Source organism: Solanum tuberosum, unplaced genomic scaffold, assembly GCF_000226075.1.
Source record: "Solanum tuberosum cultivar DM 1-3 516 R44 unplaced genomic scaffold, SolTub_3.0 scf00049, whole genome shotgun sequence".
Lineage (NCBI taxonomy): Eukaryota > Viridiplantae > Streptophyta > Magnoliopsida > Solanales > Solanaceae > Solanum > Solanum tuberosum.
The window spans coordinates 841,285-861,335 of record NW_006238974.1 but is presented as its reverse complement, the minus strand read 5'-3'; the positions used below and the strand labels follow the sequence as shown (position 1 = coordinate 861,335).

General features: G+C 39.7%; 2 protein-coding genes across 2 annotated transcripts in view; one reads left to right on the top strand and one right to left on the bottom strand.

Moving 5' to 3' along the window:
• Window positions 1–552: 552 nt before the first annotated feature.
• On the bottom strand, window positions 553–1,035 carry LOC107059948 (serine/arginine repetitive matrix protein 1-like). Its single transcript, XM_015307062.1, has one exon. It carries the CDS (start codon window positions 1,033–1,035, stop codon window positions 553–555), a length of 483 nt encoding a protein of 160 aa, XP_015162548.1.
• Window positions 1,036–17,785: 16,750 nt separating this feature from the next.
• LOC102596174 (protein SENSITIVITY TO RED LIGHT REDUCED 1-like) overlaps window positions 17,786–20,051 on the top strand; it is a 36,232-nt gene continuing 33,966 nt past the window's right edge. Inside the window, 2 exon segments of the mRNA XM_015307061.1 lie at window positions 17,786–17,867; window positions 18,068–18,310. Coding sequence (XP_015162547.1) covers window positions 17,786–17,867; window positions 18,068–18,310 — 325 coding nt within the window.

Sequence of the window (20,051 nt, the reverse complement as noted above, 5' to 3'; positions counted from 1 at the left end):
CAAGTTCTAAGTTCACGTTCAAGTTCTAAGTTCACGTTCAAATTCTAAGTTACACTTCAAATTCTAAGTTCAAGTTCAAGTTGTAGGTTCATGACATTCAAACATTCATCATCTAAATTCATGACATTCAAACATTCGTCATCTACTCATAACACTTCAATTACTAATTTCTAACTTCAATTAACACTTTACTAACTAGTCCTAAAATCAAATCCAAAAAAATCTCAATTTAACCTCAAATTACATATTCTCAAGTTTAAACTAGTTCTAAAATAAAAAATTGCTAATTCTTCACTAACTAACAATGCCCAATTCAAAAATGCCCAATAATTTTTTTAAAAACCCTAAAATAAAAATCTTCAATTATCTATACCTAACTAACAATAATAAAATCAAATTAACAATTGAATAACACAACCCAACAAACAAAAACAATAATATACTAACAAACAATCAATTATAATCACTAGAATGAAAAAAAAAACTAAAATTTAACCCTACCAGTAGCGACGGCGACCGGCGAAGGCGGCAGGCGACGGGCAAGGGCAGCACTCAGAGAGGACGATGATCAGCGACGGGGAAGGGCGGCGACGGCGACGACGACGGGGAAGGGCGGCGACGGCGACGACGACGGGGAAGGGCGGCGACGGCGACGACGACGGGGAAGGGCGGCGACGGCGACGACGACGGGGAAGGGCGGCGACGGCGACGACGACGGGGAAGGGCGGCGACGGCGACGACGACGGGGAAGGGCGGCGACGGCGACGACGACGGGGAAGGGCGGCGACGGCGACGACGACGGGGAAGGGCGGCGACGGCGACGACGACGGGGAAGGGCGGCGACGGCGACGACGACGGGGAAGGGCGGCGACGGCGACGACGACGGGGAAGGGCGGCGACGGCGACGACGACGGGGAAGGGCGGCGACGGCGACGACGACGGGGAAGGGCGGCGACGGCGACGACGACGGGGAAGGGCGGCGACGGCGACGACGACGGGGAAGGGCGGCGACGGCGACGACGACGGGGAAGGCATAATTTTAAAAAATAATTATTTTTATTAACAAGCGACGGACAATGTGGCAAAAGGCATCGCTTTTTGGAGCGACGCCGTCCGTCGCTTTTCTGTCCATCGTTTCTAAGTAGATTTTTAGTAGTGCTGTCGACTCCTTCTCTCTTATAGCCTTCTTCATCGAATCAAACTAAAGCATGCATCAATTCATAGTAATTGATAAATGAAAAATAAACTTTTGAGTTGGATTAATAATTAATTAATATATATAATTTATAATATTTTTATATAGAGTAGGGGTAAAATGGTAATCCAACTTGGCACTTTGGAGCTTTCCACTTTTAGGAATATATGATGTGATGACTGTAATAGTGATGATGAAATTTATTATGATATCAAAGGTTAAAATTGGAGAATATTGTGGAGTTAGGCTTAAGTTGAGCTCTATCTGAGTTCTTAAAATAGTAAAAGATAAAGTAGAAGGTAGTTATCCTTGGCAAAGTAATTATCACATTTAAAGTATAGAAGAAAGTTATTTGAACAACCTAAACTATATTGGTACATATGTTAAATAGAACTCCTCCTTAGGGTACAACTCTTCGCAGGACTTGAGGAATGATCCTGTAAGTTGTAGAGGAACTAGTTAGGCAGAAGTTAACATTAGATCATACATGTATATTTTTTTGTTTGCCTACATATAGGATTTTTCATGATTCTTGTGTCATAGTTTACTAGCTTACATGCTAAGTGTCATATAGCTCATTTATTCACAGGTTACATGCCTTACATCAAATCTGCTTTTTATCACTAGTTTTCATAGCTAGTTCATAATATGTGCGCCCCCATCTTGTAGGGTTATATGCTCTACATGCTTCATGACGTAAGAATACACATGTTCTTGTTTCCATATATTCACTAGCTTAACTTCTAAGAGGCTTTTAGGGGTAAATGATTTGTGCATTATTTGTACCACAAATACATTATAGTTTACATGTTATGTGAACCATTGATATATGTTGCTTTTTTCTCCTTGGTCGAAATTTTGTTGCATAAATGTTTTTAAGAAAATCTTACAGAATTATTGGTCATAATTAAAACTTTCTAATTATTGAGAATAGATCTTTGAAGGAAAATATTTTATTTATAGTCTCATATTTCTTGAATTTTACTTAAAGTTCCATCTTTGTTGTAACAACCCGGATTCGAGAAAGAGCCATTACAGATTTTCAGAACTTGCAGGTGCCACCGATGGAGGCCAAACCACGGCCCGTGGTTTCGGCCACGGACCATAGGTCTGGTCCATGGTTGGCCACCCAAAACCCTAGAAAAAATCATGACCCACGGCCGGACCTACGGATTGTAGGTGGAACCATGGTCCGTGGATCGTGACCACCTAACCTAGACTCAGACGCAAATGACGCACTGCCAGGATGGACCGTCGGTCAGTCCACGGTCCATCGGTCAGGGGCTGTCGATGGCCTCGTCGGCTGCTAAGTTAGGGTCGGTTTTTGTCTTTCTCCTATGCTTTGGACATTTAAACTACGTCGTTTAATACCTAAACGACGCTGTTTTACGCAGAGTAAGCCTATTAATTTAGTCAGAACCTACCTAAAACCTCTATTCACCAAAAAATCATCAAAATTAGAGTAAAAAAGAAGAGGAAAGTCGACCAGCCTCTCAAGAACGAGCAGAAGGTTTTGTTCAAGTTACAATCTTGAAATCGAAGGATTTATCTGTAGACTTCATCACCAGGTATGTGGGATTTAACTAGTGGATTCCTTTCATACACTAGGTCCTTAGTTTTCAGTTAGTTCTTCAGATTCTCATAAACTGTTCAGACCTAGGGTTTCTAGATTTTCAAGATTTATTGTGATTATGGTTCCCTTGATCTAAATAACTTGTCTTGATAATTTTAGTATAATTCCCTGCATAGTAATCAGAACCCTAGTTTGTGTAGATTCTCTTCATGAATTGCACTTGCTAGGTCAGTTAAACTGATAATCATGTTTCAGATTCCGAATGTCACATTACCAATATTTGCATTCTCAGTTAGCATGTTAGTATTTTGAGCTATTTAGTATTTTAGTTACATTACAGTCATATAAATATTCAGTTGGGAGTAGACTTAGCACCGACTTGGACTGGGGTTCAACATACCCTCACAGTTCCAGAACTATGTATCCCCATAAGAGTGTAAGTCCCCTCTGTGGGCATCAGATTTAGTGATCATACCAGTAATGCCTTTATACCCCTGGCAAGGTATATTGGGTCCACTCGATGGGGCGTATACATCGGACTCCACGTTTAGCTCACATGGTTTTATGTCGGTTTATAGTAGCTCCCACAATCAAACTCTCTATGCATTTGACCAGGTTTTCAATATATACTTCAGTATTCAGTCTAGCAAGTCATTTTTATGATTAGTACTTGGTCATTGCATTCAGTTTAGCTTTTCAATTATCTTTTCAGTATTTACTTTCTTGCTCAGCTTACAGTATTGCTCACTTATGCTTTGTTCAATGTGTATATATATATTTGTTCAGCTTAGTATCTATATCCTGCCTGCTCAGTATATTCCAAGTACTGACGCATACTCTGTGCTACATCCTTTCATGATGTAGGTTCAGGTACTTAGCATCCAGATCACGCTTAGATCGATTCTCGGTCTCCATTTCAACAGCTTCAGTGGTGAGTCCTCATACTTGAAAGACAATAGACATGCTTTCATTTCAATATTTACACTTCAGTTTCAGTTTTTGTTAGAGTAAACTGGAGGGCATGTACCTGTAACTCAACTCAGTTAGAGGCTTTTTCAGACATACTAGTAGAATCAGCTTGGATTGTTGAGTTTATCTTTCAGTTGTTATTAAACTCTTAGTATGGTTTATACATTCACAATAGTTGGGTTTCCCACATTTCCCAGTTAAACTCTTAGTATGGTTTATGCATAGTTCATGTTGATATAATTACATTTTAAGTATGCTTATGATATGCCAGACTCAGGGTTAACATGTGGTCACTCGTGATCCTAGGTCCCGTGTTACATCAAGGGGGTAGCCTCGGGTCATGAAAAACATGGTATTATAACATTAGGTTCAAGAGTCCTAGGATGTCTGAAAGCCGCACTAAGTAGAGTCTCTTTCATGGGTGTGAAGTGCACCACATCTATGAGAGAGAGGTTACAAAGTGTCTTAAGGAAAAACTTCACCATCTTTTCTATTCTGATCGTGTGTGGGTATGATCCCCTTTCTAATCCGTTGTTATGCTTTTCAGATCATGCCTCCTCGTAGAGATAACAAATGGAATGATAATGCACACAATGCTAACACAGTTCCTCCAGTCCTGAACCATTAGGTTACAAATGCAAAATGTTTGAATGCGATCTAGCTCTTGGCTCAGAATGTGGCCAATCAGAACAATCAGTAAGTCCTAGTTCCTACTAACACAGTGGTGGATCTACTGCAACTAGGGTCCGAGACTTTGATCGGATGAATCAGCCTGAATTTCTACGATTGAAGGTGTAACATCTCGCACCTAGAAACGAGTATAAAGAGTTTAAAATATGAAAATATTGATTTTTGGAAAGAATAAGGAAATCTGGAAATTTTGTGTAAAGTTAAGAAAGTGAGTTGTAGCCATTTTTAAATGGCCATAACTCCTATATCAGGATGATTTAGGAGAATCTCTTGATATGGTTAGAAATACCTTGGATATATCTTTCCAACGCCGCCAAGTTTGCACGATTCCGAGTTCGGATGAATGAGTTATGCCCTTTGGAAGTTGGGCTGTTGGTTTAAGGAAAGTCCAAATCCGGATTTTTGAAGGGTAGTTTGGTCTTTTCCTTACCCTTTTATTTTAATTCGTTATAGTGAATTAATTAAGGGTCTAAACTGAACTTGGTCATTTTTACACTTTTGGAAAAGAGTTAGGGTTTTAGAGAAGGGGAGAAAAGAGAAGGAGAAGCAAGGAAATCGTCAAGATCGTCGAGTTTAGCTTGTGGATTTCGTCGGGGGTGATCCCTACAAGGTATATGAGATCACATAGCGTTGGGTAAGTTCACCCACACACCAATCATGTTTAATTCAGCGTGTTTTCATCCTAAAATAATTGAGAAATTGATGTTCTTGATAGTTGTTCTTGAATTGATTTCATTCTTGAATATGAGTTGGGATTTAGGAGTTTCTTGATGATTAAGTGTTGTTTCCTTGAGTTGTTTGAGTTAAATTTTGTGTATATGATTTGGGTACATGAATCTAAAGTGAATTTGGGAAAAAGAATCGGATTAAAACGATTTAGGGTCAGAAAACGCGACCAGAAGTTCGTCTGAGTTTTGCCTGAAAGGGAGGCTGGCGTGATTTGCCCCCATAGCACCAGGAAGGCTGGGGCAGCGCGCCAGCAATACGCCAGAAATGAGCCCCAGTAATTGGTGTTTTTCACCAGTTTTCGTATTTTATCCCGTTTAAGTTATTCTGAAGTGTTCTAACACTTTCCATTGATTCTAACTACTCTAAATGACTTCTAAACATCTAGAAATCATCCCTAAACATAAGATCATAAACCTTGAATCCATAATCCAATTCAAGGAAAGTTAAGATCAAAGTCAAAGAAGTTAAGAGTCAAGTCTAGAAGTTAAGAAGAAAGACAAAGCAAAGCTTCCTAAAGTTTTCAAGAGTCTTTAATAAACATTTAAACTTCGTTTTAAGGCTCAAGTTTTCAAGTTAAGCAAAGAGTAAAGAGTTGAGTTCATTTCTCAAAAAGATATAAGGGAACTAAGTATTCCGAAGGAGTTTATAAATGTTTTCACATTTGAGCAAGAAAAGGGAACATTGATTCCAAGAGAGCTTTTATACTAAGTTTTGAGTAATTATCTCAAACCAAAGAAGTAAGATTGTTTTTAAAACATATGAGCTATGTATATTTTTGGGAGTAGTATTGAGCACCGATATGGGGATGCAAGTTCATATTAATGCATGGGTAGTAAAGGATCATACTTTTTAGATGACTCCTTAAGATGCTTTTAGCATAGACTAGTGGATCCACTAAGTTAAGCGTTCTATATGACGACAAAGTATAGGACAGTTCTGGCAGCGTGGGCAACACGCTGTATCACCACTTAGGCTCATAGTGGTGGTTGTCGGTTAGAGAATCTCCCACAAAAGTTATATTACTTTTATATATAAGTAAAGTTGAGTTTGTTATTGCCTTATCTTTAACGAACTGAGTTGTTTTCACTGCTTTTACAAGCTTTATATATATATAGTGCATGCGTCTTATTGCTTTATATTTAGTTCAGTTATTCATGAGTTGTACAGAGCCAAGGTAAGTGTTCCTTCTTACTTCTTTTAAAGCTTAAGTTGTACTTTAGCATTCCAACTCGCATACTCGTACATTCAATGTACTGATGCCAGTTGGCCTGCATCATCTTATGATGCATACACAGGTAACCAGGATTAACATCCAGCGCGCCGTTGTTCTAGTCGAGCACTCCAGAGTCAGTGGTGAACCTCCTTGCATTCCAGAGGACTCTTTTATTCGCTTTTAGTTTTTCATTATTAGGATGTTGTGGGGTCTGTCCCAACATCCATCTCAGTATTATAGAGGCTTCATAGACAGTCAGAGAATTAGTTATGAGTCTCTCATCTTTGTATTACAGATGTTTTGCTATGAGACTTAAGTTTCCAGTTTGGCTAAGATGTTATTTCCTGAAGTTATTGCTTAAACTTATTTTGTTGATTAAGTCTTCCGCTGAGTTCAGAAAGCCAGGCCAAGGGTTCGCTTGGGGCCAACAATGGTCTTCGAGTGCCATTCCCGCCCAGGGTGTAGACTCGGGGAGTGATAAATTTGGTATTAGAGCATAGAGTTCAAGAGTCCTAGGGAATCTATGAAGTCGTGTCTGTAGAGTCCTAGTTATCGGTGTGAAGCGCACCACATCTATAATTTGGAAGCTGCAACATTTAGGAAATTCTTCACTTCTTTCATATCCATCTCGTGTGTTAGAGATTATCTCTAAAAAGTTTCCCTCTAATTCATGCTTGCGCGTGTTTTAGAAAACCATGCCTCCACGAAGAGCAGTCAGAGGTCGTCCAGCTAGGAGGAATGATTGAAGAGCAAGAGTTATTGTCACACCAAAAATCTAGTAAGGCGAACCGACACCCGTTGACGAGAAGGCTCGGGAGAACCAACATGTAATCATGCTCTATCTATGAACATTTAAAGGTGCTACCATAGTGGATAACATGTTTTCATGAAAGTAGACAGTATTAACAAGCCAAAAGAAAGTGCACATGACTTGGCCGTTCGGACCATGATGTCTAAGACACGAGGCACAACCACACTTCACTATACATAGTCTACAAAGCCTCTAAATGATAAAACATTGTAGGGTTAAGGTCGGGACAGGCCCCACCTTACGCTCAGCTACTATACAATACCAAAATACATGTTGTAGACTCGGAAAGCCCCGAATCAATCTGGAGCTCACCAATAGCCACTGGATGTCCTGTTCTCCTACTGGAGAGATCTACTAGCTCCTGTACCTGCAACATGAATTGCAGGTCCCCCGAGAGAGACGTCAGTATGGGAGAATGTACTAAGTATGTAAGGCATAAAGTACTGTATGTGAAATAAGAACTCAAATGAAATCATATACCAATGTAAGGATACAAGTACCACCTTTCTCTATATTATGGAATCACGTACTTACTATTCTTTTCTTTACTTTATCATTCTTTACTTTACACTCTGTGCACAACATATAATACAAATGACCAGATGATCAGTGGTAGACATATAAATCGGGATCGACCCATGCTTGGCTTTCCTTTAAACCCCTGGGATACCACCCGTAATATTGGGATCGACCCCATGCTAGGTGATTATTCCACCCCTGGGATACCACCCATCAATAAGCAGATTCATTTAATATCTTTCCATTAACATTTGAGATGATTCTTTTGGTGGTCATAGCATTTTGAGTTGTGGGACTATGTAGTCAACAAGTGACGTGTAATAATCATATTATGCAGGAACAACAACGTAGATAGTAGTTACACAATTAATGAAATGCATATGAGTTGAAATAATTTATGGACCTTATTTAGTTAAAAGGAGAACTCATACAGGATATTCAATGTATATGTACAGATTTGACAATGAACATGTATTAGAACGTGTAGACATGTTAAAGAGTGAGAACAAGGTCATAAGTCGTGTTGGAGCTGGTAGGCTGCCTCTATGTGTCGAGGACGATTCTAGATTTCATGTCAATTAGTAGGAAATCGAAAAGCCTTACATACCTTGTTGTACCACCTTGTAGTTACCTTGAAGTACCTTCCTTTCTTTTCAAATACTTATCTACAATGGAGTAGGTCATAAACTAGTATTAGTAGTTACTAAACATGCTTAGGCAGTCCAATCTCACTCAATAATAATGCTCGGCAGCAAACTCGTAATTACCAAACTAAGGGTGTTCTTTCAATCCCCGCGTTCTTTTGTTGCATTTGTACACTACACAACTATATTTCAATTTACACCCTTTCCAGACATCAACCAAGCTGTCCCCAATATGTTTACACATCAACCTGTCCCAAAACAGTCCTAACAATCCAACATACAATAGAGGACGTGAAACCATAGTTTCCCATCATCATCCCACGAGTTCTTATCTACAGTATACATAAAATATCATACTTAGACTCGTGTTTAACGAAGACAAAGATAGGGCAGTCAGTTTACCTTAATTCTTATAACTCGCTTTCTTTTAACTTTAACTCTTTAATAACTTGAGCTTCCCTTGCAAGGGCTTGGGTTTATCCAAGAACCCTAGGAAACTTGTGGCTGCTGCTATGCTTTGAAAGAAAGAGGAGAAGCTTTGAGAGAAATTTGATTTTTTTATCTATTCTTAAAAGTGAGGAAATGGCCAGCAACTTGGGGATTATAAAGGTCTTATTTTCCACACCTCTTAAGTTTTAATATCAACCTCTAATTTGTCAAAGAGGTCCAAGTAGGTGATGCATCTACTTGGAATTATATATACAAAAATTGGGCCCTTTATGTACTCATATTGGGCTACAATCTTTCCCCTTTCTAATATTAAGCCATGGGCCAGAATTATACCCTTAATTTGGGCCTTAATCTTTATTGGGCTCAAGTAGTTGGACTTGGACAGATTGGTGTGAGGCCTCATCTCCATTCCCTTTTCCTTTTTTTATTTAATTTGGGCCTCAAGTGAGCCCACTAATGCATGAACTAATCTTCCCCATCTACCTAGCCCATTTGAGCTAAGCAAGTAGGTGACACCTGCTAGCTTTATAAAGTCCAACAAGCACCTCAATTCTTTTATTCGTTTTCCGAGTGTAATCTCCTTAGTTTAACTCAAAACCTATATACACTTGATCACCTAAACTTTTAGACTTACATATAGCCCTTCGATCCAAAATTTAAAAACTTCTAAAATTTAACGTTCACTCGATCGTGTAATATTGCAATGTACGGGAGTTACCCTTATAGCTTCTTTATTATCACGATTCATCTAGGAAATCAAGTTCATTACTTATACCACCAAGCTAAATCAAGTTCCATATGTGTAGAACTTGTACACGTAAAATACGGGGTGTTACATCCTCCCTCCCTCAGGAACATTCATCCTCGGATACTAGCAAAATCAAATAGCTTAAATAAGTTCAAACATTAGTTTAAATCAACTGTTAACCACATAATAAATACCCTTTCATGCGTACCTATTAATTCCCCCATTCTGCACCTTGGACTTCCCCTTTAGGTTCAAATAAATAAGGGTACTTGGATTTCATCGCTTCTTCAGCTTCCCACGTTACTTCTTCTACTTGTTGGTTTCTCCAAAGCACCTTTACTGAAGCCATTTCTTTATTCCTTAGCTTTTTAACCTGATGATCCAGAATAGCAATAGGTACTTCTTCATAGGTGAGATCCCCTGTAACTTGTATCTCTTCAATAAGAGTGATATATGATGGGTCACCTACGCACTACCGAAGCATTGAGACATGAAACACCGAATGAACTGTTTAAAGCTCATGAGGTAGTTCTAAATCATATGCAATTTGGCCAACTCTTCGAATAATCTTATATGGCCCTATGTAGCGTGGACTTAACTTTCCCTTTTTACCAAATCACATTACCCCTTTCATTGGCGATACTTTTAAGAACACCCAATCTCCTATAGAAAACTCTAATCCTCTTCTTCTAACATCTGTATATGATTTGTGTCAGCTTTGAGCTGTTGCTAGCCGTTGTTGTATCACCTTAACTTTTCCATAGCTTGAAGAACAAGGTCTGGTCCAAATAAAGCCGTTTCGCCTACTTCAAACCAGCCATTTGGTGATCTGCACTTCCTTCCATATAAAGCTTCATAAGGTGCCATTTTGATACTAGAATGATAACTATTATTGTAGGAAAACTCAATAAGTGGCAAATGATCATCCTAGCTACCTTTGAAGTCTAAGACACAAGCTCGAAGCATATCCTCAAGTGTTTAGGTTGTGCATTCTGCTTGACCATCCGTTTGAGGATGGAAGGCAGTACTTAAATTCACTTGTGTTCCCAAACTCTTTTGGAATGATTTCCAAAACATTGCAGTGAATTGAGCTTCTCGATCAGATATAATAGAGATTGGAACCCCGTGTAGGAGAACTATCTCTTTAATATATAACCTTGCATACTCTTCAGTTGTATAATCAGTCTTAATTGGCAAGAAATGTGCTCACATGGTGAGTCTATCAACTATTACCCATAAGGAGTCAAACTTACGAAACGAGCGAGGCAAACTAGTGACAAAATCCATGTTGATCATGCCCCACTTCCAAGATGGAAGCTCCATACACTGCATATAACCTCTCGGATTTTGGTGCTCTACTTTGACTCGCTGGCAGTTTGGACATTGAGCCATAAATTCTGCAATGTCTTTCTTCATGTCCCTCCACCAATACACTCCTTTCAAGTTATGGTACATTTTGGTTGATCCCGGATGGATGGAATATCTTGAATAATGTGCTTCTGTCATTATCCTCCTTCTTAGCCCATTAATATTAGGTACACACAATCTGTTTTGACAACAAAGTACTCCATCTTGTGTAAGCTCAAATCTCTTTGTCGTACTTTGATTTACCTTCTCCTTGAGTCGTTGTAGAGTTAGATCTTTGAACTGCTTCTCTTTCACCTCAACTACTAATGAAGATTATGCCGCATTATGCACTACAATTCCTTCTTTTGGGGTTCCAAGAAGACTAACTCCCACACTAGTTAGTTGACGTAGATCCTTTGCCATCCCTTCTTTTTCCACGGTCTGCTCATTAATACTTGATATTGTCTTGCGACTGAGAGCATCGGCAACTACGTTTGCTTTCCCTGGATGGTATAGTATATCAACGTCATAATCTTTTATTAACTCTAACCATCTTTGCTGCCTAAAATTCAGATCCTTCTGCTTGAAGATGTATTGCAAACTTTTATGGTCTGTATATATGTCAACGTGAACCCCATATAAATAGTGACGCCATATCTTTAAAGCAAATACAACCGCTGCTAGTTCAAGTTCATGTGTTGGGTGGTTTCTCTCATGTGTCCGCAGTTGTCTTGAGGCATAAGCTATTACTTTACCATGTTGCGTGAGTACACATCCTAAACCAACCCCTGAAGCATCACAATATACTGTATACCTCTCCCCTCTGTGCCTTCCGGAAGTACTAAATAGGTGCGGAAGTTAGCCTACTTTTCAACTCTTGTAAGCTTCTTTCACATGCATCATTCCACTGAAACTTAGCTGCCTTGTGTGTTAGCTTAGTTAAAGGTGCAGAAATAGAAGAAAATCCTTCAACGAACCTTCTATAATAACTTGCCAACCCTAAGAAGCTACAAACCTCTATGGGTGTTGTTGGTCTTGGCCAATCTTTCATGGCCTCAATCTTTTGTGAATCAACCCTTATTCCTTCATCAAATACAATATGACCCAAGAACGTAACCAAAATTCACATTTGGAGAACTTGGCATACAACCGCCGATCAGGAAGAACTTGTATACCTGTCGTAAGCGATGCATGGTCCTCTTCTGATCTTGAATACACCAAGATATCATCTATAAATACTATCACAAATACATCCAAAAATGGCTTGAACACCCTATTCATCAAATCCATAAAAATTGCCGTTGCATTTGTTAGCCCAAATGACATAACGAGAAATTCGAAATGACCATACAGTGTTCGAAAAGCTGTGTTGGGTATATCCTTCTCCTTCACCCTCACTTGGTGATAACCTGTTCTCAAGTCAATTTTTGAAAAGCATTTGGCACCTTGTAAGTGATCAAACAAATCATCAAATCTGGGGAGGGGGTATTTATTCTTAATTGTCACTCTATTCAATTGTCGGTAGTCGATACACATTCTCAACGTGCCATCCATCTTACATACAAATAACACTGGTGCACCCCATGGGGACACACTAGGCCTTATAAACCACTTTTTCTAATAAGTCCTTTAATTGTTCCATTAATTCACGTAATTCTGTCGGGGCCATTCTATATGGAGAAATAAAGATAGGTTGAGTGCCTGGAATTAAATCGATACCAAACTCTACTTCTCGTTCTGGGGGTAAACCTGGAAGCTCTTCAGGAAACACATCAATAAATTCAATAACTACTGAAACAGATTGAAGAGTCGGTGGTTCTGCCTCCACATCTCTCACTCTAACTAGATGACATATATACCCTTTTGGCATCATCTTCCTCGCCTTCAAATAAGAAATAAACTTACCCCTTGGCGCTGCAACATTGCCTTCCCATTCAAGGACTGCCTTATTTGGAAAGTGAAAGTGCACTCTCTTAGTTCGGCAATCCATCGTGGCATAACAAGAGGCCAACCAATCCATACCCATTATAACATCAAATGCAACCATTTCTAGTTCAATTAGGTTAGCCAATGTATCACGATCATAAACAGTTACTATGAACTTACGATAGACCCTTCTTGCTATAATAGACTCACCGGTTGGTGTAGATACTTCAAATGGGTTGTTCAATAATTTTGGTGTTCTTTTAAGCTTCCCAACAACTAGTGGAGTTATATACAATAGTGTTAAACCAGGATCAATTAACGCATATACATTATGTGAAAAGATGAACAATGTACCTGTTACTATGTTAGGTGAAGCCTCCAAGTTCTGTCGACTCCTTAGAGCATATGTGCGATTTTGGACTCCACTAGAACTAGCTGCTCCTCTAACACCTCTACCACGACCTGTAGGAACCTGTTGACCTCTACCTAAGGGAGGCACCGATGATGACGATGCAACAACTGATCCAGTAGGTTGTGCTATATCACCAATGCGCCTTTTAGGGCAATCTCTCATTAGGTTCCCTGGTATACCACACCAATAATAGGCATCTGTTCCAATACAACATATACCTAAATGAGTCCTCCCACATTGTTTACAAGGCTGTCTAGGAGTCATTGATTGGCTTGTACTGCCCTGCTCTGGATATCCCAATGTCCGTGAACCTTGGCTCTCACTCTTTTGCCTAAACTGATTGCCTCTCGGCCATTGAAGTTGGGGTGGAACGCTAGCTGTAGAGTAGGGAAATGATGGCCTAGTTAGTCTATTAGAAAACCGAGGCTTAAACTCACCTTGGGGTGCTGTAAACTTCCCGATAAACTTAGCCCTCTTGGACTGACCCCTTTCTGTCTATTGTGCCCTTCTTCTCTGCTTTTGATCCTCCATTTTTTGTGCAAAAGCTTGCATCCTTGCTATATCCATGTCTTTATTTAAATAAGCACTAGTACAATCTCTAACCAGATACGAATCCAATCTATCCACATATCGATGAACTCTATCCTCCATAGTAGCAACTACATTGGGAGCATACCTGGACAAGGAATTAAATTGGAGACTGTACTCTCTCACGCTCATACCCCCTTGGTGAAGAATTGACAACTGATCTGCGTGGGCCTCTGGAATCTCCAATGGTAAATAATGATCAAGAAACGCCTTTTTAAATTCTTTCCAAGTAGTTGGAGGTACATATGTACTCTTAGATTGCTTCCAAGTTTCTTACCATAATATAGCCACACCCTTTAATCTATATGTTGCTAGCTCAACAACTTCTTTACCACTCACGTGCATAACATCCAAAGTTCGTTGGATTTGATCAATAAAGTCTTGCGGTTCTTCAATAGGATCTGACCCGGTGAATGATGGAGGGTCCAAATTAAGGAAATCACATATTCGCGTGCTAGCTGGCCTATATGCACCACCAATACCCACAACTGGGCCTTCTTGCCTTTGACCTTGGCCAACAACTATACGAGTCAATAATTGAACCGCATTCCTCAAATCTTGCTCGGTAACATTAATAGTGGGTTCTTGAGGTGCAGCTTCCCTCCTTAGATATTCTGGAGATGGAGAGGTTGGGGAAGTCTGTGATAGAGACTCATCTTGAGCCTCACTTTGAACAACTTGATTAGGTAGTGGTTGCCTGGTCCCTTCTTGGGTAGCTACATCTACTCGCTTACCTGTACTTTTACTCCTCATAACCCGCATTTTTGCTATAATAAAGCAATTCAAAAGTTAGATACGATTCGCCTACAATATTGGTTCTATCGCACAATCTAAGAAATGAAAGAAAAGAAACAAAACATACAAGTCTCATAGCTTCCTGTTTATAAATGTGGTGCACAACACATTCATAAGCAGGACTCTACACAGACACGACTTTGTGGACTCCCTAGCATGACCTGCTCTGATACCACTTTTGTCACACCCAAAATCCCATTAAGGTGAACCGGCACCCATTGCCGAGAAGGCTCGGGAGAACCAACCTGTAATTATGCTCTATCTATGAACATTTAAAGGTGCTGCCATAGTGGATAACATGTTTTCATGAAAGTAGACAGTAATAACAAGCCAAAAGAAAGTGCACATGACTTAGCCATTGGGACCATGATGTCTAAGACACGAGGCACAACCACACTTCACTTTACATAGTCTAAAAAGCCTCTAACTTATAAAACATTATGGGGTTAAGGTCGGGACAGGCCCCGCCTTACGCTCAACTACTATACAATACCAAAATACATGCTATAGACTCGAAAAGGCCCGAATTAACCTGGAGCTCACCAATAGCCGCTGGATGTCCTGTTCTCCTACTGGAGAGATCTACTAGCTCCTGTACCTGCAGCATGAATTGCAGGTCCCCCGAGAGAGACTTCAGTACGGGAGAATGTACTGAGTATGTAAGGTATAAAGTACTGTATGTGAAATATGAAATCAAATGAAATCATATACCAATGTAAGGATACAACACCACCTTTTCTCATATTATGGAATCAGGTACTTTACATTCTTTTCTTTACTTTATCATTCTTTACTTTACACTCTGTGCACAACATATAATACAAATGACCAGCTGATCAGTGGTAGACATATAAATTGGGATCGACCCATGCTAGGATTTCCTTTAACCCCTGGGATACCACCCGTAATATTGGGATCTACCCATGCTAGGTGATTCTTCCAACCATGGGATACCACCTTTCAATAAGCATATTCATTTAATATCTTTCCATTAATATTTGAGATGATTCTTTTCGTGGTCATAGCATTTTGAGTTGTGGGACTATGTAGTCAACAAGTGACGTCTAATAATCATATAATGCAGGAACAACAACGTAGAGAGTAGTTACACAATTAATGAAAGGCATAGGAGCTGAAATAATATATGGACCTTATTAAGTTAAAAGGAGAACTCATACAGGGTATTCAATGTATATATACATATTTGACAATAAACATGTATTGGAACGTGCAGACATGTTAAAGAGTGAGAACAAGGTCATAAGTCGTGTTGGAGCTGGTAGGCTGCCTCTATGTGTCGAGGACGAGTCTAGATTTCATGTCAATTACTAGGAAATCGAAAAGCCTTACATACCTTGTTGTACCACCTTGTAGTTACCTTGAAGTACCTTCCTTTCTTTTCAAATACTTATCTACAATAGTTGTAGGTCATAAACTAGTATTAGTAGTTACTAAACATGCTTAGGCAGTCCAATCTCACTCAACAATAATGCTCGGGCAGGAAACCCGTAATTACCAAACTAAGGGTGTTCTTTCAATTCCTGCATTCTTTTATTGCATTTGTACACTACACACCTATATTTCAATTTACACCCTTTCCAGACATCAACAAAGTTGTCCCCAATATGTTTACATATCAACCTGTCCCAAAACAGTCCTAACAATCCAACATACAATAGAGGACGTGAAAACCATAGTTTCCCATCATCATCCCACGAGTTCTTATCAACAGTATACTTAAAATATCATAATTAAACTCGTGTTTAAGGAAGACAAAGATAGGGCAGTCACTTTACCTTAATTCTTATAACTCGCTTTCTTCTAACTTTAACTATTCAATAACTTGAGCTTCCCTTGCAAGGGCTTGGGTTTATCCAAGAACCCTAGGAAACTTGTGGTTGCTGCTATGCTTTAAAAGAGAGAGGAGAAGGTTAGAGAGAAATCTAATTTTTTTTATCTATTCTTAAAAGTGAGGAACTGGCCAGCAACTTGGGGATTATAAAGGTCTTATTTTCCACACCTCTTAAGTTTTAATATCAACCTCTAATTTGTCAAAGAGGTCCAAGTAGGTGATGCATCTACTTGGAATTATATATACAAAAATTGGGCCCTTTATGTACTCATATTGGGCTACAATCTTTCCCCTTTCTAATATTAAGCCATGGCCAAAATTATACCCTTAATTTGGGCCTTAATCTTTATTGGGCTCAAGTAGTTGGACTTTGACAGATTGGTGTGAGGCCTCATCTCCATTCCCTTTTCCTTTTTATTTAATTTGGGCCTCAAGTGAGCCCAATAATGCATGAACTAATCTTCCCCATCTACCTAGCCCATTTGAGCTAAGCAAGTAGGTGACACTTGCTAGCTTTATAAAGTCCAACAAGCACCTGAATTCTTTTATTCATTTTCCGAGCGTAATCTCCTTAGTTTAACTCAAAACTTATATACACTTGATCACCTTAAATTTTAGACTTACATATAGCCCTTCGATCCAGAATTTAAATACTTCTAAAATTTAAAGTTCACTCGATCATGCAATATTGCAATGTACGGGAGTTAGCCTTAGAGCTTCTTTATTGTCACCATTCATCTAGGAAATCAAGTTCATTACTTATACCAACAAGCTAAATCAGGTTCCATATGTGTAGAACTTGTACACTTAAAATACGGGGCGTTACAGTTACCTAATGCACCTGAAGTGCAACATCAAGCACAAGTCTCTAATGCTGAGTTTAGAGAGGCTATAAGAATGCTTAGCCAAGTTGTGACCAATCAGGTTGGGCAGTAGAAAGGAGCTCGAAAATAAGAGGCCGACACTTCAAGGATTCGTGAGTTCTTGAGGATGAATCCCCCAAGTTTCACTAGTTCGAGCACTACAGAGGACCTAGAGAATTTCATTGAAGAACTCAAGAAGGTGTTTGATGTAATGCATGTTGCTGATACTGTGAGAGTTGAGCTAGCTACATATCTGATGAAAAATGTTGCTAGGACTTGGTTTGATCAGTAGAAAGGGGGTAGAGCTGAGGATGCACCACCTACGAGTTGGGCATGTGTTGAAAAGGCTTTCTTGGGGCGTTTCTTTCCCCGAGAACTGAAAGAGGATAAGGTACGTGAGTTCCTCACGCTTAAGCAAGAGTCTCTAAGCATTCATGAGTATGGGTTGAAATTCACCCAAAATGTCTCGCTATGCTCCTGAAATGGTTGCGCACATGAGGAGTAGAATGAGCTTGTTTGTTGCTGTATTGTCTCGTATATCGAGTAAGGAAGGAAGGGCTGCAATTATTATCGGGGATATGGATATATCAAGGTTGATGGTTTATGTTTAGCAGGTGGAAGAAGAGAAGCTGAGGGACAGAATGCGCAAAACTTCAGAACTAGACCTGCACAGTCTTAAGGTAGTGTGACACAAGGAGGTAAGTAGACTCCTGCATGCGCTAAGTGTGGTAGAACCTACCCAGGTAAGTGTCGTGAGGGCCAGACAGGTTGCTTCAAGTGTGGACAAGAGGGCCATTTCTTGAAAGAATACCCAAAGAACAGGCAAGGTAGTGGAAATCAGAGCAATAGAGCCCAATCTTCACCAGTTGCTCCCCTAGAGAGAGCTGCACCTAGAGGAGCTACTTCAAGTATGGGCGGAGGAACAAACCGTCTCTATGCAATCACCAGTCGTCAAGAGCAAAAGAACTCTCCAGATATTGTTACTGGTATTATCGAAGTCTTTGCTTTTGATGTTTATGCTTTGTTAGACCCAGGAGCAATTTTATCTTTTGTAACCCCTTATGTTGCAAATAAGTTTGATGTTATCCCTGAGAAACTTTGTGAACCCTTCTGTGTTTCTACACCTGTTGGGGAGTCTATTCTAGCTGAGCGAGTTTATCGTGATTGTGTCATTTCCATCAATCACAAAAGCACCATGGCTGATTTAGTTGAATTGGACATGGTAGATTTCGATGTCATTCTAGGTATGGACTGACTTCATTCCTGTTATGCATCAGTAGATTGTATAACTCGAGTTGTCAACTTTCAGATTCCTAATGAGCCTGTCATAGAGTGGAGTAGTAGTTCAACAGTGCCTAAGGGTCATTTCATTTCGTACCTTAAGGCGAGAAAGTTACTTTCGAAGGGTTGTATCTATCACTTAGTCTGAGTTAGTGACTCAAGTGTTGAAGTACCTCCTATTCAGTCAGTTCCAGTAGTAAAAGAGTTTTCGAAAGTCTTTCCAGATGATCTTCCCGAAGTCCCTCCTGAGAGAGAGATAGACTTTGATATATATCTTATTCCAAATACTCGTCCTATCTCTATTCTGCCACACAGAATGTCACCAGCTGAGTTGAAAGAGTTGAAAGAGCAGTTGAAAGATCTTTTAGATAAGGGCTTTATTCGACCAAGTGTCTCACCTTGGGGCGCTCCGGTCTTGTTTGTGAGAAAGAAAGATGGTTCCCTTAGGATGTGTATAGATTACCGTTAATGGAACAAGGTTACCATCAAGAATAAGTATTATCTTCTAAGGATTGATGATCTTTTCGATCAGCTTCAGGGTGCTTCTTGTTTTTCTAAGATAGACCTCAGGTCAGGTTACTATCAGTTGAAAGTAAGGAAATGTGACATTCCAAAAATAGCATTCATGACCCGTTATGGTCATTATGAGTTTTTGGTCATGTCATTCGGTTTAACTAATGCACCAGCAACGTTCATGGATCTGATGAACAGAGTCTTCAAACCTTATTTAGATATGTTTGTTATCGTCTTCATTGATGACAAACTAATCTATTCAAGGAATGAAGAAGATTATGCTAGTCATCTCAGAATAGTTCTTCAGACTTTGAAAGATAAGGAGTTGTATGCCACAGTCTCTAAGTGTGAGTTTTGGCTTGAGTCTGTGGCATTCTTAGGCCATATTGTGTCTGGAGAGGGAATTAAAGTTGATACTCAGAAAATTGAGGTAGTGCAGAATTGGCCTAGACCCACATCTCCAACTGATATTAGGAGTTTCTTGGGTTTAGCTGGCTATTATAGAAGGTTTGTAGAGGGGTTCTCGTCTATTTCATCTCCTTTGACGAAGTTGACTCAAAAACTAGTGAAATTTCAATAGTCTGAAGCTTGTGAGAAAAGCTTTCAGGAATTGAAGAAGAGGTTGACTACTGCCCTAGTGTTGACCTTACCAGAAGGTACTCAAGGTTTTGTGGTGTATTGTGAAGCATCTAGAGTTGGCTTGGGTTGTGTCCTAATATAGAATGGCAAGGTGATAGCTTATGCCTGCAGACAGTTGAAAGTTCATGAGAAGAACTACCCAACCCATGACTTAGAATTGGCTGCGGTGGTGTTCGCTTTGAAGATTTGGCGTCATTACTTGTATGGTGTGCATGTTGACATATTCACTTATCACAAGAGTCTTCAATATGTGTTCACCCAGAAAGAGCTTAATCTCAGACAGAGAAGGTGGTT

What these genes read in the sequence shown, in the direction of transcription:
- LOC107059948 (XM_015307062.1), bottom strand. Translation starts at nt 1,035, where the DNA reads ATGCCTTCCCCGTCGTCGTCGCCGTCGCCGCCCTTCCCCGTCGTCGTC.